At 36.5% G+C, this 21,819-nt stretch overlaps 1 protein-coding gene across 1 annotated transcript in view; it reads right to left on the reverse strand.

Moving 5' to 3' along the window:
* Positions 1–3,584: 3,584 nt before the first annotated feature.
* LOC123308994 overlaps positions 3,585–21,819 on the reverse strand; it is a 213,527-nt gene continuing 195,292 nt past the window's right edge. The window contains exons 10-12 of the mRNA XM_044891829.1: positions 17,012–17,690; positions 12,612–12,824; positions 3,585–4,092 (exon numbers count right to left, since the gene is read on the reverse strand). Of these exons, the coding sequence (XP_044747764.1) occupies positions 3,764–4,092; positions 12,612–12,824; positions 17,012–17,690 (1,221 nt within the window). The 3' untranslated portion in view covers positions 3,585–3,763. The remainder of the gene's footprint in view (positions 4,093–12,611; positions 12,825–17,011; positions 17,691–21,819) is intronic.

The raw sequence follows: 21,819 nt of genomic DNA on the forward strand, positions 1-21,819 counted from the left end.
TCCGATTTTCCGCGGAGCGGAAATAATTGGAAGGAAGCTCTTTCCTTTCTTATTTTGAATTTTAATCGTTTTATACACTGGATGTAAGTCTGTTTCAGAAATTTTAAATATCCTTTTCAACACTTTAAACGGTAAATAAACTCCGCAATATCTTCTAACATGTGTACTCATTCGTCACCTGTAGAGAACTTCTTACGAGTTTTGGAGGAGAAATTTTTTTTTTTTCCTCACTTTAGCTTGTGGGATATCTGCGTTTTGCTCTTTCCAAATCTGCAATTAGTTTTTCTCTACCTCTCATCATTACCGAGATATAGATAATTAAAAGTGCCTTCCTTATGTAATAACACACTATAGGGGGTCTAAGGAAGTACCGAACAAAGTATCCAATGTACAGTACTGTTGACTACTCTCCGAAGAAATTTAGGTAAAGCGGTAGTCACTTACAAAGAATTACTTACGCTTTTGTGTGATTGTGAAGCAGTTATAAGTAGTAGACCTATAGCATATTCATCTGATGATGGAAATTATCTGAGTGCTTTAACCCCTGCTATGTTCATTAGTGACATAACCAACAATGACATGGCTGAATTAGATCAAATAGACAGAAACAGCTTACTCAGACGACAAAGATATATCCAACAGCTCCGGGAAGGTCTAAGAACACGCTTAAAAAAAATATTTTGCAGAACTGGTTAACTCATGAAATAGTTCTGATTGGTGAAGAAAATACCAAACGGACAGATTGGAAAATGGGGGGAATATCAGCACTTTACCCTGGAAGAGATCGAGTGTCGAGAGTAGCAAAGGTTAAAACAAGAACTGGTGAACTTTTACGACCTTTCCAACGTTTATATCCCATGGAAAGATTCGACTAGATCAACGAAAGATCGAACTGATCAGTCAAGAATAAAAAACACAGACAAAGAGCTGAACTCTGAAGGAAGCCGTTCATATAAAGATGAAGAGAAGAAAGAAATCACAACGAGAATAGGACGTGTGGTGAAGCCGCCTTATCGTTATGGTTTTCAATAATTTCGCGGGGGAGTATGTTGGAACTAGATAAAGTTATTATTGAAAATATCATTACATCATCGGATTTGATAGTTAATGTGGAAATATATTTTTTGTGAGTTGTCAATATAGGAAAATAAAAGTCACTTTTGGAAAACAAATAAGTTGTTCAATTCTAAGTTTTCAAGAGGTAAATAAGTAAAGATATAACAGATATCCTACAAGCTAAGGTGAGAAAAAAAAATTTTTTCTTCTCCAAAAACTCGTAAAGTATAAATGAGCAAAAACGAACGGACTGTTGAGCAAAACGGAGCAAAACGAGAGCTCTCGAATGATACCAATATTGGAAAGATCCGTTGAGGTGTTCTGCTGTTTTAATATTACACCAGCAGCGCACTTTGAATTGTCGTTTATAGGTGAGCAAGATAAACTGGGTGGTGAGCAAAACGGAGCAAAATGAGAGCAAAAAGAGGGCATTAAAATCGTAAAAATTCTTTCAGGTGTCCTGCTAGTGTAATGCCTCTTGTCATTCACCCTGTACGGAAGTGGGAAAGTAGTTTTTCAACCCTAAATTTTTGTGTGAGAAATGGATGGACCTTTTGTTTGTGAGGTAAATTTGGTCATGTTCGAACTTTTTTCTACAAAATAGTAAATATACCGGAGATATACATATCTTTCGTTACTTTTTACTTACTCTGTATTACTATGGTCACAATTCCCAACTAAAACTTTGTCTTTCATAATCAAAATCAGTTCTACAAATTCGTAAAAGGACCCCACATAATATTTTAAAAATATTTTCCGTTGAATTCCGACTTTGCGGTCGGAATTCAGTTAAATCCAGGAATTTAATTAAATTGCGACTTCAAATTCGGAATTTAATTCAGTTCCGAACTTCTACAAAGTAGTCTACGACGCGCGACGACGTAGATCAGTTTGCTTTTCTACAAATATTCAAATTCATATAATAGTAGGTGTACACAGTGTGTACAATATTATTTGAGTTTTCTTCAATGAGAGGTCGTAACACTGATATGACAACCTTGTACAGGTTTTTTCATAACGACATGAATCTTTTTTTAGGTAGGTATATTCCGGATGTTTTATGAGAAAACTTCTTCCTCATATGTGCTCGTGAATCGTAGATTCGTAGATAGATAGCCTCACGAGTACATATGAGAAAGAAGTTTTTTTCATTCTTGTCCATTGGGACAAGAAATCAGTACACCCGATGTGTTTTGATGTTTCTTTAGATTTCTTACATGAAGAAGTTCTTACAACGGTATATATGTATAGGCAGCTCTTTGACGAACCGGTTCATTTCAAAATATACTGAGATATTCATGAGAGGATTCAGATTTCACAAAATAAATACGTTGTTCTTTAATAAATATTGAACTTGATGTATTATATTGAAGAAAATTGTCATTAGGTACATGTTTTTGAATAATTATGAATTGATGGTCATAGTCAGGTAGAGGCCAACTTCCGCCCACCCCAATAGTACTTAAAATAGTAACCATAAAATAACAGTGAGCTTCCAGGCCCAAAAAAAAAACGGCTACGCCAATATATGGATTTTATGTATACAGGATGTTCTTGGATATATCTTCTGCGTTTTCCTCATGAGGAAGTCGAAAATACAGATTGAAAACCATATAAAGCTCGTTTGAAATTACCTCTTCATTGAAGAAAACAAAATCCAAGAACCATGTGTACATAATATTCCTTATCGATTTCCATTATGTACCTCTACACCAGTACCTATGTACCTACATTTGGAAAACTAGTTTTTATAAAACATTCTGTATATCGAGAAATGATCGAAGCCGTCATGGAACACGTCCATTCCGACTACCAAGTCAGAATTTTTCTGAATTCCGACTTTGAATTCGGAATTTTGTTAAATTCCGACTTTGAACTAAATTCCGACTTCAAAGAAAAATATTTTTAAAATTTTTTGTGGCCTTTGTACGCCTTCGTACAATTCCTTTGGAATTCCAACACTGTTATTATATTAATCTAAACACGAACTGAGAAAATTCATCCTATTCGTAAAGTGAATTGACATACTTCCCTTTAATGACATGACCTGTTGACCTCCTGTATTTCCTTTGAGTATTCAACCCCCATGGGGGTTAATACTCAATGGTCCTTCGCAAGGTTCTTCGATTGTTTTTTACTCCATTTATGCGTAGGAATTGTAAATTCACCATGAAAGAAGTGGTTCTTGAACTTTTCGATAAAAAAATGTATTGATGATGATAAAATCATCAAATGAAATAATTAGGTTATTTTGGTCTCAACGAATTATTCAACGCTTTCAGGGAACGAAACTCATGGGTAATTTTAGGTGAAGAGTCCAAATTTTGTAGTTAAAAATGCATTAATTTAACCAGTTTTGTTTAAACTCAACTGGTTATGTTCGTTTATTTTTATTTGAAACAAAAGTAATTTTTCGCATGTCAACTTCAAATTTATCCGACAACTGAACGAATTACTGATTACTGATCAACAATCAGAAAAGCAAAATCACCTTCTTTTGAAACAAAATATAGTGACATCTCGCATACCATAAATATTGCTCAATTCAAGCACCAAATGTAAATTCTAGAAACATCTGCAATCCACTCATTCCCGAAGTTGAATAATATAATGATCAAATAACTACAATCAGTCTTCAAAAACTTAGTATTGAATTCGAAAGAACAAAGATCAATATGCAAACAAAAAGATTTCGAAAGTCTACTCGTCAGATGGTCCACACCTGGACCTTTTCAGCCACTATGCACCAGCTAGAGTGGTCGTAATAGCTTGATATTATGTGAAGATTTTCGACGTATTTCTCTATAAGTTGGTCGAGTTCACCCTCCCTGAAGACGTGATAGTAACGGTGGTAGGTTATCTCGCCCCCCATGTTTTCTGAGACGAGCGATTCTTGGGATGTGGTGCCGCTGAAGGTGCTACTACTCAAGGTTTTCTCTTTTATGTTGTTTGGCGCTATCCTGGGGGAGGATTCCAGGCTGGATGTTGATCCTGTGATGCATTTATCCCGCTTTAGGTGGTTCAAGAAACCATTTTCTGCAGACGAGAAAACTGTTGAGGACACTGAAGTATTTAAAAATTCGATGTTATTTAGTAGGGTAGTGATAGTACTTCGAAGTGTATACTACATTGAATATGGGTTATCATAGGTGATATAAATATAGGTACAACAAGGCGGAACAAAACCTAGCGCAGGACTAATTTGGGGCTCCAAATTTGATGAAATAAGACCAATTACATTTTATGTTTACCTTCTTTATAGCAATATAAATATTTATATTAACTTCTTATATAAGAAGTTAACATAAAATAAACATCTTACTTGAATGAGTCATTGAATATTTCATTCAGATTCATTGTATTTAATTCACACATAGGCCCACTTTCACCTTCGAAAAAATTTTATTCAAGGTGAATAAGTATCTGTCAAATAATTTCCTATCTGAAGGATACCTTATTTCGGTGCTTCCAGATGAAATTATTTGACGAATAACAATTCTTTGAAAGCACGAAATACTACTTTTCACTGATTAATGTAAGACACCGCATTGTAGAAATTGTCATAATTGCAACTAGAAAGCAAATATTTCGTGTAAATCACACAAAGATTAACAAGAATTTAAAAAATTCAACCTATAATGACGTACCGACATTCGATCTATGACAAATAAATTCTTATTATTAAGTTTCAATGACAGATTTATTCGATGAATAACACTATCTGAAAGTGAAAAGACAGCATTTTTTCTTATCCTACGAATAAGACTTATCTATCGAAGGAATTTATTTATTCGCACGTGAAAGTACCGGGCCTTACTAGATGAAATAGCATTGTTTTGGTTCCATAACAGGTCAGTAATTGGAACTTTGTTTAAGCTTGTTTGTAGCTTGTGTTTGTATTTGAAATCTTTTATCCATTACAGGTTAATGACATCAGAGGAACCTTTTTCTTCAATACAAAATAAAGAATTGATAACATTTTTATACTTATTATATATATATATATATATATATATATATATATATATATATATATATATAAATATATATATATACAAAAATGATGATACCAAAAAAATATTAGACAATCTTTGGAGAAAATGCTGATTAAAATGAAAAATGCAATCTCAATCATAATCTCATTCATCAAAATGAATTTCTAGAAATTTCAGCTCAAATGCATGGAAAAATAATAGGGATTAAATCATAGAAAATAAATATACGGTTGTGGATTCATTTCACGATACTAAAAACCATCATTGAATCGCTTACGAAATATTTATACCTTTATACTACAGAGACTCTGGCCTGAAGAAGGTATGACGTGAAATCGATAGCCAATTGGAAATCCAAATGTAGATTGCAGCGACATGGTGTTGACAATTCGATATAAAAAGTTAATTCAGTCGTTGTCATTTTTGACATTCCGAGTCATTCGCTTGACAAGAGAAGACGTGCTACAGTGCCCCTAGTGCTATAAAAGAGAAAGCGGACGAGAAAGTCGAAGTGTCACAGTGCCGTAAAAGTGAAAGCGGACGTGAAAGTGCCCACTAACCAAGCTACGGAATATTTGATTCCGTCTGTGAAGTTTGTGTAGGTTCTATATTTGTTATCGGAATTTTAATTCGTTAAAATTCTGTTGGTGTTCATCCTAAGTGTCCAGAGAATTTTTTTTTCTCGTTGGTACTGCAGAAAACATCAGGTGAGCTTATTTTTTGTATCTTTCTTTCTGATTTTTCTCATAGCGTAGAGAATTTTTGATGAGTGGTTTTGTTTTTATGCATGAGATACATTTTTCTTTTTTGTCTTGAAAAATTTTATTTCCAATTTCTTTGAGTAGCAAAGTAATTATTAATTAGATTTTAAAATGTCTGACCATTCGGACTGCGATTCCGTAATGGAAGAAGACGCGCCAGAAATCGCTAATGTCGTGTCCGAACACGATATTTTGAGAGAGGAGAACGCAAGTTTGAAATCTAGGGTGAATGAGCTAGATAGATGCGTATCTAGCTTAGTTGCTGAGATTAAAAATCTCAGGGAGAGGCTCGAGTTGCAGGAGGGAAAAAAGGAAAGTCCTTACTCCAAAGCACTCAAAAAGAACATTATTTTGAAAAATGTCCAAGAGGTGACCTTACCTTACCCGGTTCAAAAACAGAAGATGGAGGTGGTCAAAACCCCTCAAAACAAAATTTCCCCACCCGCCAAAAGAGTGAGAAAAGATAGCTCCTCGTCCAATGAAGACTCAAACAAAAAAAGGGTCTTGGAAACCCCAGCCCAACAGAAAACCACTCCAGTGGAGGAGAGGAAAAAAAAAATTCCCCCAATAACCCTGAGAGGTACGTCCGAATGGACTGCAATTTCAAACGCCTTGATGCGGAACGCTATTAAATACCAAAGAGCGACGACAGTAAAGGACGGTATAAGAATCGTCCCACAAACCGCCGATGATCATCGAAGGATGATCCAATCCTCCACAAAATCAACAGAGAGTTTTACACTCTCCAACGAGAGGAGGAAAAGAAAATTTACGCGGTAGTGAGATACCTACCGCTGGATGCAGATATCCCGACGATCCTTGACGACCTCAAGGATCAAGGGATCGTCGATGCTGAGGTCATAAGGATGGCCTCAAATATAACAAAAAAGCCGATGCCCTTATTGCTGGTTAAAACCCAGAATAAGGGTATCTTCGAGGTGAGAAGGCTCTACAACATGAACTGTGTTGTTGAACCTAAGAGAAGGACGACCGGGCCTGGACAATGTTATCGCTATCAGCGATATGGACATGCCCAAAGTAAGTGCACTTTGAACACACTGAAACCAGGAAAGGAATTTCTGGAATCACTGAGGAACTGGATAAGTTCACGAAAAACCTCCTCAGCACGATGATGCAAAATCTGGAGAAAGAGATTGAGAAGAAGATGCAGCAAATTATTAAGAATATTTAATGGCTCATACGACGATAAAGAACAATCTCATAATCGTCTCTTGGAACGTCGAAGGATTGAGAGCCCGCAGACCAGAATTCGAAGAACTGATTGAAGAGAAGAGACCGGATGTCATAGCTCTCCAAGAAACAAGACTTAACCCCAACGTTCGGATAGCATTTCCCAATTACGATATCTACAGAAATGATAGACCTAACAGCACAGGTGGCGTTGCTATACTGGCTAGAAGGAATATGGATCACCATTTCGACCAAATATTCAATGGTCAAGAAGTAGAAGCAATATCGAATATTGTGAATACCAATCTAGGACAAGTGAAGATTATTTCGACTTATAAGTCACCGGGTAAGGACATGCTGGAAGAGGATCTAAAAATGCTACTAGAAGGAAGACACCCGAAAATCATAATTGGTGATCTTAACTGCAAATCGCAGGAATGGAACAGTAGGGTGGAAAATACCAACGGGAGAAGACTGAAGATTTATGCTGAAAAACTTAATGCAGTTGTGATAGGACCTGATATACCGACCTACATACCAAGAGTAAATGGACTACCCGATGTACTGGACATTGTCGTAATGAAAGACATCACTGAAGAAATCAGCATTGATACAATAGAAGACAGAACTTCAGACCAGAATCCCATAGAATTCATAGTGGGACATGGCCCAAGAAGCGCAGAAGAGACACAAACCAAGGATCGCACAGACTGGGAGAAATATAAGAATTCACTTCAGGAGAAATGAAGCAGTTGAAAAATTGGAAAATCAAATAAAAGAAGATTATGAAGAAAGCACCAAGAGAATAAGGAAACCAATTCCGAAACATTCACATGGAGATACGCCAAGGGATATAAAGGAACTTATAAAAAAGAACAGAAGACTCAGAAAAATTCACAGAACAACAAAAAGAGAAGAAGACAAGAAGAAACTGAATAAGCATAGCCAGATATTGAAAAATGCTTTAACAGAACTGCGTAATAACAGATGGCACCAGAGATTAAGGGAACTGAATACAATAGATCACTCGGCTTGGAAAATGCAAAAACGCTTACGACGAGAACGGACAGTTATACCTCCACTGCATGGAGCAAACGGAATGGTATATACGAGACTTGAGAAAGCCGAAACACTGGCCGACTCAATTGAGAGAGAAGCCAGAATAAATTACAGAAATGATGATGACAATGAAGATCTAGAAGAAGAAGTGGAGGCAAACGAAGAACTGATGATGGAACCACCGGTAACCGAAATCATTCCACAACCGGCTTCACCAACAGAAATCAAAGAGATCATAATGAAATTGAAAAACAGGAAAGCGCCGGGAGAAGATAGGATAACGAATTATATGTTGAAGAAATTGCCTAGAAAAGGAATAGCAGCCTTGACGAATATAACCAACGGAGTGATGAGGACCGAATACTACCCAAAGAGATGGAAAACTGCAGAAATGATAGTTTTCAACAAGCCTGGAAAGGAACGGAAATTTCCTCAATATTATAGACCAATCAGCCTACTATCAGCACTAGGAAAAATCGTCGAGAGGGTTATCGCTAAAAGGCTGAATGAGGAAACAGAAATGTTGAAGATAATTCCACCCGAACAATTTGGATTTCGACGAGAACATTCGACTGAACTCCAATTACTACAGCTCATAGAATACGTCACCGAAGGAATGCAGACCAAACAGGCCACAGAGGACTTACATGGAAAAACCACATCAAATGTGCTGTTGATAAAACAAAATCCGCAATGAGTGAACTTTATCCACTAATAGGCAGAAGAAGTCATATGAATAAGAACAACAAGTTGACGATGATTAAAACTATTGCGCGACCACATGGCGATGGACGTACCCTGGTTTGTTAGGAACAAACAAATCTACAAGGACTTGGAATGGGAACCAGTTACAGAATTCATGAAGAGAAAGGCGGAAAGGATATTCGACAAAGCCAAACAACATCCAAATGAGGAACTACGAAGATTAGTCGACTACGATCCAACGGAAGAAGCTAGAAGGTCAAGAACCTACCACCGAAGACCCAGAGATCAGTTAAGGATTTAAATGTAACCAAAGAAGAGCTTAACCTATAAAAGCTATAGGCAGCATACAAATATCAACACGACTATGATCGTGTGAGAGTCCAGAAACCATAAGAGTCAACTAGTTAATAGGCAAAATGCCCGGAACCTATGAAGAAGCAGTTAAGGGTTTTTAGTGGGTCTCGAGCTCAGAGAGTGAGAATCCCCACACTGTTCCCCCTCAGGAGAGGGTGTGTTCGTCTGTTTTGCAGATTTTCCCCCTGCTACACCAAAAAAAAAAAAGTCATTTTTGAAGGGGATTTTGAGATTTTCGTCGAATAAGGCGGTGAACACATATGAGCGGCCGCGGCCACGATCACGATCACGATCGAGAAGCGTCCCATGCAAATGTCATATTCCGCACAATATCACGATCTGTTCAGCGATATAGCGCCGGCGCCGTTCAGTCGCGATGTATCACGATCGTGATCGTGATCGTGGACGCGGCCGCTCATATGTGTTCACCGCTTAAATCCTTTTTCCTAGTTTATAGTTGTCAATAAATGTCATGAAGTACTGTTTATGAAAAAAATTCCGAGTATGTTCTGAATCAGTTGATAAAACAAAGCAATATTTTTTGAATCCGAACTTTTTGGCTTTTTACACGATCATAATAGGAGAAAATTGATTATATGGAGAGCCACAATTATAATATCTTGCCTTCTCCATTATATATAATTGCTAAAATTGCGAAATTGATGCTTAGAAAACGTGTCCAAGTTGAACTGGAGATCAGAAATGATTTTCTAAATCAATTTTGTGTGAATATTATCGAAATTCATATGTAGATCAACTCACTAGGTAGAAATACTCCCCTCTGGGGAAAAAGGATTTGTTTTTTGTGTAAATCCTTTCATTTGGTTATACAGGACGTTTCATAAGTCGTTGGCCGTAGCCTAATGGTGAATGGAGGTCATGTAGGCCTTGCAGAAAACTTTCTATTGTATTGCTTGTTTTGTATTCTAAGGGTATTAGTTTCAGAGGTTTCATGAACTTTTTCCTAAATTTGCGATTGCCATAACTCTGGAATGCAAAGTCCGATTTCGATCAAATTTTATGGGTTTGTTCACTTCAGGAAGCTCTTTCAAACGGCTCGTGAAACATAAATTTTTCAGGGCAGTACTTAAAATATCATAATTTTTCATTCAAGCTCTAAAATCTATATTTTTTACATCCCTCGCAGAAATTTCGTTACTGCCATGAAACACTACATAATTTATTCTAAGGAATTCAATTTTCACTTTGCATGGCACACTTGTCACAAGAGAATGTTTCTATTCCTTTGGCGATAATATTTATTGTTTTTTGCCCAGATTTTGAATTATTTTAAATTCCGTTCAACTCTCAACAATCGAGCTATGAATTCTTTTGAAATCACATATTGAATTTAGATACAAATGATGTAAACCCTCTTGGAAAATGTAATCCAAAAGTGTATTTGATTTATAACACAGATAAGTATTAAAATTTATTCTTCCGAAAAACCTCAACCTATTTATTTTCTTTCATAAAACAACAATGAAAATGAACTATCATAAGAGATGTTCGAAATGGACTTCTTCTATCTCGACACATTTGCTAGCTCTAAAAATCATATTATTTATTGTCCTTATCATATTGGGAATTTGTCCAACTTCTGCGGAGGCTTCTTCTATCCCCTAGCTCAAATGCTCCTGTGAAGTTATTTCAGTGGCATATACTTTTTTGGATCACAAACGTGAAACACTACTAATAGTCCGAGAGCTGGCGACGAAAATCGACAAGAGTTTTGTAATGGCTCATATTTAAATATTAGTGAGTTTTGGTGGTGTACATAAGACAGCACCCACTTTCAAGGTCAGGTAGTGGAACAACTGGCCGCGATGCTCTTTGATTTATGTAAAATTACAATATCCGTACCTTGGGTGACTGCGGACTGCCTCTGTTCTATTGATATGTGGTCTGACTATTTTATTCTCAAATAATATATGATATTGGAGCAATGAATGCACTTTCAGCCATTACAAATCTGTTGAAACGACATAGTTAAGGCAGCAACTTCTGTGGGGTACTGACAGACCGCGTTTCACTAAAATAAGGTCTGACCACTTTCTCAAGTTTTCTGTTCTATAAACAAGCTGAGTGAGTATGTTCAATCATTACAATACTTATAGAGCATGTTGTAATTTTATATACCTACCTACATCAAAGTGCGTCACCGCTAAATGTTCCACTACCTGAGCTTGAGAATGAATTAATGAAAATGAACATGTACACCCTCAATACTAAATCAAATTTAATTATGAGCCATTACAAAACTCTTGCCGATTTTAGTTGCCAGCTCTCGGACTAGAAAGCAGACGTCTTTTATTAACGAGAAATAAATAAATGTTATCGTTTTCAATAGTAAAATTACGTGAAAATATCACATATTAATCCAAATGCAAATCTGTTCATTCGTTGTATTTCAAGTTTATAATCCGAAAAAGGACCTGATGTGAGGCTGGAAATTCAATTGAATTGGGAAATTTACTGAATACCGAATGTAATTGTGTTCTATAAAATTTTGGTTACTGTGCTGTCCGAAAATTCAAATTTGACTATGTTCATTGAGCGTTACGAGGGTTGCCATTTATATTTCGGGATTATAACCAAATATTCATAATCAAAATCGCTTTATTGTTTTTCTGAATATTCCTCATGAAGATCTAAACACTTCTGCATCTGTTTGAACCAATTGTCGAAGCACGTTTTCCAATCTGATTGAGGCATCTCCAAAACATGCTTACTGAACGCATCAATCGCTTCATCAGGTGTCGAAAAACGTTTATCTCTGAGTTTATTTTTTACTTACGGGAATAAGAGGGAGTCATTCGGTGCCGCGTCAGGACTATACGGCGGTTTAATCATCACATAAACGTTTTGAGTGCTCAAAAATGCAGTTATCTGAGCCGATGTGCATTTTCATGCAATATTGAATGTATGCTGGTCCCACTAATGCCTATGGTTGTCTCAATCTCACGATAGGTTATTAGCAAGAGAATGATTAATCTTTTAAGTTACTGTAAACAATACAAATAGCACTCGTATGTCAAAACGTGATGAGTAAGCCTTAGCTCCAAAAAGTCAAAGTTTACGATAGAGCTGGCTGTTGCCAGTTTGCAACACTTAGGTTGTCCAATCCCGAAATATAAAAGACAACCCTTGTAAAATCGCATGCGGCGAACGAAAAATACCTCATCCCCTTAGGTTTTCTCCGCTTTTTTTCAAATATTCTATCAATTTTAAGGAATTTTGATATATTGGTGTTTTTCTCAGTTAGATAAGATAAAATAAGATAAGAAAAGATAAAATAATCGATTTATTTAAGGCCGGACCTGGAAAAAATAAGTTACTACGTCAATATGAGCAAGTACTTGCGGAGAATAAATGCACCAAATATCGTCAAAATATATAGGGTGTTTCAAAAATTATGGGTAATTGAAAAAATTGTCAAAATCAGTAAAACACTCAGTATCTATCAGTGTTTATTGGAGTCTGAACTTACTTGCCGGAGTAATTGATGATTCGGGTATGGATGCTAGTGAAGCTGTACTACCTTCGTTGCTGCCTCTACCAGATGACGACAGTTCATCGCCTCTTTCTAAGAAATCGGTATTGGTCCGTTCTGAACTCATCGAATCTATAGATGACTCAGAGAGCAAATTGAAGGAGGTAGCTGTGCTTGTTACCATAGATACCATGGACGTGGTACTGCTGCCTGGAAGGACAAATACCATTAATATAAAAATTATTTTGGTGATGAATGCTTTATTTATTTAATTCTAGGGCAATCGATTCTTGTTTATTTCAAACCATCATCAGGCCAGCTGAAAGACATATATTTGTTTTAGTGTTGTGTTGTCATATATTTTACCTACAGTTCTTAGCGGTATATCCCGAATATTTGAAAATTTTTATTTCTGGTTTTTGGTTTAATGACCATAAAAAGTTTTTATCGGTATGGTATTCTATATAAATTTTATAAATTCTTACAACGTGAAATATGTGTATGCCTTTTTTGAGACGGAGCAGAAATTGAGGATGACCTGTCAAATGCTCAAACTAACATTACTCGAACAATTGGAGATTTTAAAAAATAAAGATACTCAATTCCTACTGAAGGAGATGTAGGATTTCAATCTGCGCGATAATAGTCTCATTAAATTGATAAATAGCAACCATAGCAAGAAGAACTATACGCACGATTTGACATCAGACAGCTTGGACATTTGACAGCTTATCCTCAATTTCTGCCCCGTCTCAAAAAAAGCAGACACATATTTCACGTTGTACAAATTTATGAAATTTATATAGAATACCACACCGATAAAAACTTATCATGATATTTAAACAAAAAAATCGAAATTTCGCAATATTCAGAATATACCGCTAAGAACGGTAGGTAACATATATGATTGCGAGGTCTTACTTAACCCCTACCCACATAATTGGAACACTAGAACATATACCTATACAGGCTGTTTCTTGAGTCGTTGGTCATAGCTCAATGGTGAATGCAGGTCATCCAGGCCTTTCAGAAAACTTGCTTGTTTTGTATCCTAAGGCTATTAGTTTCGGAAATACGGGGTGATTCATGAACATTGGCCTAAATTTGCGATAGCCATAACTCTGGAATGCAAGGTCCAATTTCGATCAAACTCTATGGGTTTGTCCACTTCAGAATGCTCTTTCAAACGGCGCATGAAATATCCCCTAATAGCACACAACGTCCATGGGACGTACAATTCATGTCCATTTAACGTCGGAACGTCCATAGACTTGATTTGTATGTCCTTTGGACGTCCGTTTCCGGACAGTTTTAGGACGTCCAAGATGGATATCCATTGTTAGTCCAATTTATGTACAATGTCCGTATCGGATATCCATTGGATGACCGTGATGGACATAATACGGACTATATGACATATGTCCGTATCATATAGTTCCAAAATGGTCCCTAACCGACTTAATACAGGCCATGTCATAAATATGTCCTTACTGGACATCCATTAGGTGTTCGTGATGAACATAGTACGGACCATATAACTTATACATATATATTACATGGTCCGTATAACGTCCATCACGTATACCTAGTGGATATCCGGTAGGGACATCTTTTGAATGTCCTCACCGGATATTTACTAGGAGTCCGTAATGAACGTAATTTGGACCAAATAACGTGTATATATTACATAGTCCGTATAACGTCCGTGACGGACACCTATTGGATATCCGGTAGGGACATCTTTTGAATGTTCATACCGGATATTCACTAGGAGTCCGTAATGGACGTAATATCGACCAAATCACATATACACATTACATGGTCCGTATAACGTCCATCACGGATACCTAGTGGATATCCGGTAGGGACATCTTTTGAATGTCCATACCGGATATTCACTAGGAGTCCGTAATATGGACAAAATAATACATACATATATATATCAATGAACACCAAAATTAAATATTATTTTCACTAAACTCCATTTTTCCGCTTTGTAGTATATGAATATCTTATGAATATTATATTATGTATAACGTTATGATGAACGAAGACTAAATACTCGAGTAATTACTATCATAAAATAAAATCTATGTTCGAGTTTTAAGACTTTAGTTTTTATTATATGGTATTTCTGTATTAATCGACTACTATATCATAAATCAGTTAACAATATAATGAATATGTTCCTACAAGTAGGTATATCGTCTAGTCTCGGTAGCTAGGACGGTTGCAGCGAAGACTCAGTAATGCGATGTCCCCACGTACTCGCGAGTTCGAATCCGGGCCAAGTGTAAAAACTTTCTAGTAAGTATGCGTCTGAGTGTAAGACATTGGGTTTCAGGACATTAAAATTCTAATAGATAGGATAGCCAACGTCGTGGTAAATTTTTGTACCGTTGAGATAGCTGATGATGGTCCCAACGGGATATCCATTGGACGTCCGCGATGGACGTCCAAATTCGGTCCAAAGTTGTGACATTTGTACGTCCCTCGGATGTCCACAGAACGTCCATTGTACCAGAAATGGACGTCCCTGGATGTCCGTAATGTCCGAAGAGGACGTCCTATGGATGTCCATAGGACTACTTTGTGTTATTAGGGTCAATATTTTCAGGGCAGTACTCAGAATAGCGTGATTTTTCATTCAAGCCCCAAAATCTATATTTTTTACATACCTCACAGAAATTTCGTTATTGCCCTGACAAACTACATAATTTATTCTAAGAAAACTATTTTTACTTTGCATGGCACACTTGTCACAAGGGAATAGGAGCCGGACGAATTCATATTTTATGTCATTTTTTCGAAATGCGGTCCTGTTTTTATTCCTTCGTTAATATAGTATTTATTGTCCTTTGCCGTGATTCTGAATTATTTCAAATTCTGTTCAGTTTTTCTTCATTTCAAACCCTCAGTACATACTGAGTGTTCGTAAAAAAGTGTTCAAAAGTATGCCAAGTTTAGCTGTGAGTTCTTTTGAAATGACATATTGAGTTTAGATACAAATGATGTAAAATCTCTTGAAAAATGTAATCCGTAAGTGTATTTACTTCATAACACACATAACTATTAAAATTTATTCTTCCGAAAAACCTTTTCATTTCCTTTCATAAAACAACAATGGAGGAACGGAACGAATTCATGATCTATGTCATTTATTCGAAATGCGGTCCTGTTATTATTCCTTTGGTGATATCATTCATTGTCTTCGGTCGAGAATCAAAAATTTTTTGAATTCTGTTCAACTCTTTTTCATTTTAAACCCGTGTGCGTGAAAAAGTGACAGATACTTCTAACTTCACGGGAGCATTTGCGGCAGAGGATACAAGGAGCCTGTGCAGAAGTTAAATAAAATCCCGATATGATAAGAAGAGCAATAAATAATCTCATTTCAAGAGCTAGGAAATGTGTCGAGATGGAAGAACTCCATTTCGAACATATCTTATGATAGTACATTCTCATTGTTGAAGAATAAATTTTATGTGTTTTATAAAGCGAATATACTTACGGATTATATTTTCCAAGATAGTTTACATCATTTGTATGTAATTTCAAAAACATTCAGAGCTCGACCTTGAATACTTTAAAACACTTTTTTACGAACACTCAGTATGTGCTGGGGGTTTAAAATGAAGAAGAATTGAACAGAATTTGAAATAATTCAGAATCACGGCAAAGGACAATAAATACTATTACCGAAGGAATAAAAACAGGACCGCATTTCGAAAAAATTACATAAAATATGAATTCGTCCGGCTCCTATTCAATTGTGACAGGTGTGCCATGCAATGTAAAAATTGGATTTCTTAGAATAAATTCTGTAGCTTTTCAGGGCAATAACGAAATTTCTGTGAGGCATGTAAAACATATAGATTTTGGGGCTTGAAGGACAAATCACGATATTCTGAGTACTGCCCTGAAAATATTGATATTTCATACGCCGTTTGAAAGAGCATTCTGAAGTGGACAAACCCATTAAATTTGATCAAAATCGGACCTTGCCGTCCAGAGTTATGGCTATCGCAAATTTAGGCCAATATTCTTCATGAATCACCCCTTATCTCCGAAACTAATAGCCTTAGGATACAAAAAAAGCAAGTTTTCTGAAAGACCTGGATGACCTGCATTCACCATTGAGAGAGAAAGACCTGTATGTCTTTCAGCCGGCCTGATGATGGTTTGAAATGAACTGAAATCGATTGCCCTAGAATTAAATATATAAAAAATCAAATAGTGTGTGTGTGTGTGTGTTTATTTTTACGACCACACACCATCAACATAAAAATGTTGAAACTAATTGATATCATAAGAAGACGAAGAAAAATCACAAGTAGATAATGATTGGAACGATTGTAATATTCCATAAAATCATAAGATCCTGAGATATTTCTCACCTTTCTCAGAATCACAAGAGTCAGTTGAATTTCCCAACCTAACGAAATTCTTACAGTTGAACCTTAACACGTTATCACCCTCTGAACTCGTGGATGTCTTATCTGGAGTGCATCTGTCCATCTCTATACACTCATTCGTCGAGTTGAATTTCGAACTATCTAACTTCGCACTGTCCGCAGTAGTTTTGGTTTTATCGTCCGACACAGTATCTTGCTCGCTTTTAGCACTATGTTCTACTTTTGTCCGAAATTTCAGGTTGTACCTGCATTTACATTCGTTTTTTTTACACACAGCACAACGGTTGAAAGGGATCTCACTAGAACTAAGTTTGGCCAAGTATTCGTTCTGTTTTTTAATCTCAGCACTGAGCTTTGATAGATCATCCAACTCGGTACTGAGCCTGTGGATGTAGGGATCGTTGATGTTCTCCAGGGAAGTATTGTCCAAATGTCTTTTGGTTTTCTTCTGGTATTCGTCTATCTCTTTCAGGAGCTTCTCGCTGAGTTTTTCAGCGAAATCTTTGAGGTGGTCGTTGTTGCTATCTTCCTTCCAAGGGTTTGCAGTGTTATCATTAGGGACCAGGGGTGTAGTTTCAAAAGAATAAGATCTCTTTATCACAGACATAACATCGGTTGTAAGCACCTGTCTCTTACTGAATTTTGGGCTTGTTTTGATAACCTATAAAAATTACACATTGTGAAGACAACTTCAATAGAAATTTTTTGGATATACTAGTATGGTTAAACTAGAAAGCCCTCAGTTGATGAAGCTGTTGAAGTAATAGTTTTGAGGCACCTTTATCTAGATCTAGATTGATCCGCACTGTCTATGTGGTACTAAAGGAGAATTTTACTTATACAAGGAGAATCGGAAATGTTGAGCGATGTTTCTAGGGGTGATAAAATTTCTGAGAATAATCACAACCATAACAGTTTTTCCTACATAACTTACGGAATAGTTACCATGCCTACATTAAAATATTTATCGTATCATTGAAGATTAAGACATTTTTATATATTTATATGAAATCTTTATTATTAATTATTATCACAAACGTACCAAAACCTATATGAAACCTTAGTTACTCATAGTGATATAATACATTAAATACCATAATCAAATACGTTAGTTAGTAAAGCTTAATACGTTAGATACTAAGGCCAGGTTGCTCAGTTCGGGATTTACGTTAATCCTAGATTAATTTTGACATTTAAGTTCGATTTTGTCATTTGTTTTTGTGTTAATCTTGGATCAACTTAAATCTCGGCTAAATCTTGCACTGAGCAACCGGTCCTTAATAATATTAGAACGGGTTTTCATGAACACGTGAAACCATATTTTGAGAGTTTTCAAATATGATGGATACACCTTTGCCTTTAGCGTCCACGATCATAGGTATATCCTCTGAAAATTGATAAATGACTTCGCTTTCGTGCGGTTACCCAGTGCTTAATCCACTGCCGGAAACAAGAAGGTTGGTTCTCAGAAATCATAAAACTCCTCCCGAAACTATAAAAAACGATAACAGGCCACAGATGGAGCTGGATACGATGGCAAAATCTCGAATTTCTTAAGATTTTCATTTCCTGTTTTCCGACTCGAAAGTAGTACATGATTATGCTCCGGTTATTTGTCTTTCGTTTGGCATTTTTCGCGGACATGGACGTGCTGCGATTTTCGAGACACTTTTGTCTTCCTCTGGGTCGTAGTCCACTAGTCTCCTGAGTTCTTGATTCGGATGGTTTCGCTGTTTCAAATAATTTCTCTGCTTTTCTGTTCATGAATTCCGTTATGGTTTTCCATTTTAGGTCCCTATAAATCTGTCTATTCCTGACAAACCAAGGTGTACCTATTGCACATCGTAGCAGCTTGTTGTCAGTGGCCTGAATTCTTTTGATGTGGCTCCTTGCCGCGAAACCCCAGGCGACTGATGAATAAGTCAGTTGAGGCCTAGCCACGGCTTCGATTATCAAACAAGTAAAACAAGACCTGTAGCTAGTTTATTTTGGAATCCCTCTGTAATGTATTCTGTGAGCCTTAATAATTGTTGCTCTGCTGAATGCTCTCTTCTGAATGCGAACTGTTCTGGTGGTATTAGTTTCAGATTTTCGGTTTCCTCATTTAGCCTCGAGGCTATAATTCGTTCTACTAATTTCCCTAACGACGACTGTAGACTTATCGGTCTGTAGTTTTGTGGGAACTTCTTCTCTTTGAATGGTTTATTGAACACTATGACTTCCGCTGTTTTCTATTTTTCTTGGTAGTGTTCTGTCCTCATAACTGCATTCGCGATATTTGTTATAGCGGCTATACCTTTTGTAGATAATTTCTTTAACTTTATCGCTTCTGGGAGCTTTCCTCTTCTTCAAACTTCTAATTATTTCCCTGATTTCATTTGGCGATGTTGGTTTGTCTATTTCAGCAGCCGCTGGTAATTCATCCATTTCTTAATCACTTTCTTCAGCCAGTTCTACCAAATCTTCATTATCGTCGTCTATCCTGTAATTTATTCTCGATTCTCGGTCGATCGAGTCCGCCAATGCTTCTGCCTTATCATTATACGCCATTCGACTTTTTCCGTGTAGGGGTTGAATTTCAATCTTTTCTCCTCGTAGCCTTCTTTGCCTTCTCCATGCAGAATGATGAATTGTATTAAGTTCTTGAACCCTTTTGTTCCATCTGCTTGTTCTTAGATCTTTCAGGGCATTTTTCAGAACTAGGCTATGGCGGTTGAGATTCCATCTATTCAGATCATTTTTCAGGCCCGGATCTACGATTTTTTCTGACCGGGGCAAAAATTCATGATGGCGCCCCCACCCTCTTAGGTTCTTAGGAAACATATCATTGCATAGTCGTCATCGCGATTTCAACCCGAGTTATTTTTTTCACTAATTCGAGGTCGTTTATTACGAATATGCAATTACATTTTTCCTAAAATGAGTACTTTAGGAAAAAAATCACTCTTATTTTTGTCCCATTGTTCCATTAAAAGTTATATTTTTCCCAAAGTACTCATCTTAGGAAAAATCTAATTGCTTATTCGTAATCTTCGACCACGAATTAGTAGAAAAAATGACTCGGGTTGAAATCGTTCGAAAAATAAAAAAGTTTGTTTTCACAAGAGCGTCGCGCTTTACGAACGAAATTATTCCGAACAAAAATTAATTTTTTCAGCGACATATATCGACCCGGGTCATTTTACTTATTAATTCGAGGTCGTAGATCACGAATATGCAATTTGATTTTTTGTAGGATCAGTATTTTGAGAAATAAATTTTTTTAGTGCAAAATTTCGAAGAAATTGGTCAACTTTGAGGAGGTGTAGCAGCCAGAAAAAAAGCACTAGTCATATGCTGATTCTTTTATGATAGGTTGTATCTTTGCGAATAGAAAAAACCACACTTCATTCATCTACCGCTAACAGATTAGATTTTATATAATTTTTCCGCGAAGGTCCAAAATTTCCGATATAAATAAAAATAAAATATAAATATGCCGATATTTTAATGATTACTTGAAAACTTAATTTTTAAAAAATATCTGTTTGCATATTCGTGTTCTGCACACTCGTATTAGTGTACAGTACGAATTTGGTTTCGATCGGAGACCAAAAATATTTTTCAAAAAATTCATACAGTATCTCTGCCATTTCCAAAAATATTGGTGTATTTACTGAATCGAGGGCATAGATTACGAATATGCGAACAGAATTTTGCTGAAAGGATTAGTTTTTAAGTTATGGTCCATAAAAAATCGGAAATTTTGGCCCTTAGTTCCAGATGAAATGGGGATGAGTCGGTAATTTCCCAGGCAAAGAAATTACTGGCTCTATGCTTGCGACACATTGTAGACATATCCTATCGTTTAACCTATTTCACCCAAGTGTGGCGATCATTCCTAGAGATGACCGAATAAAACATATACAGTTAATTGATCCCTCATTGATTTTGAAGATTTTTGGCATAGTGATGGTTTATCATGTTTCCATTCTACAGTTTCGATTTTAGTACTAGGAAATTAATTTTTTCCGAGAAACTAAAAAAAAATGTTGACCTCTGGTTGATTTTGGCGCCCCCTTAGGCTGACGCCCGGGGCAAGCGCCCCGCTTGCCCCCCCCCTAGATCCGGGCCTGTCATTTTTATTCATCCGATATATTCTTCTGAGTCTTCGATTTTCTCGTATAAAATCTTCTACACCTTTAGGCGTATCGCCATGCGGATGACTTGGTGCTGGTCTCTTCACTCTTCTCGTGCTTTTTTCGTAAGCTTTCGATATAATCTCTTCCAGTTTATCAACCGCACATTCCAGATCCTCTGGAGTGCTTATTGTTGGGATTTCTGTTATTTCCGATTGTATTAAATGGCTGTATTTGGCCCAATTGGTATATTCTCTTATTTTCATCAGTTTTTCTCTTGGTTCTTCTCCAATTGTCAATTCCACGGGATTGTGGTTTGAGGTTCCATCTTCCAAAGTCTCAATCGAGAATTCTTGAGCTATATTTTTCAATATCGCGATATCTATTACATCTGGTATTCCTATACCAAAAGCAAGATATATCGGTAACTCTGGTCCAATCACTATGACATTTTGTTTTTCGAAATCCTTGAATTTTTTGCCATTTTTATTCTCTGTTCTGCTATTCCATAATGGGGATTTACAGTTGAAATCCCGATGCAGATTTTCGGGTTTGGTACTTCTAACAAGTTGTTTATCTCTTCTTCCAATAAATTGTTTTGTGGTGACTTATATGCCGAGGAAATTTCGACTCTTTGACGATTTAATTCGGCAACAATCGTAACTGTTTCTG

This window comes from Coccinella septempunctata, chromosome 3, assembly GCF_907165205.1.
Source record: "Coccinella septempunctata chromosome 3, icCocSept1.1, whole genome shotgun sequence".
In the NCBI taxonomy this organism is placed as follows: domain Eukaryota; kingdom Metazoa; phylum Arthropoda; class Insecta; order Coleoptera; family Coccinellidae; genus Coccinella; species Coccinella septempunctata.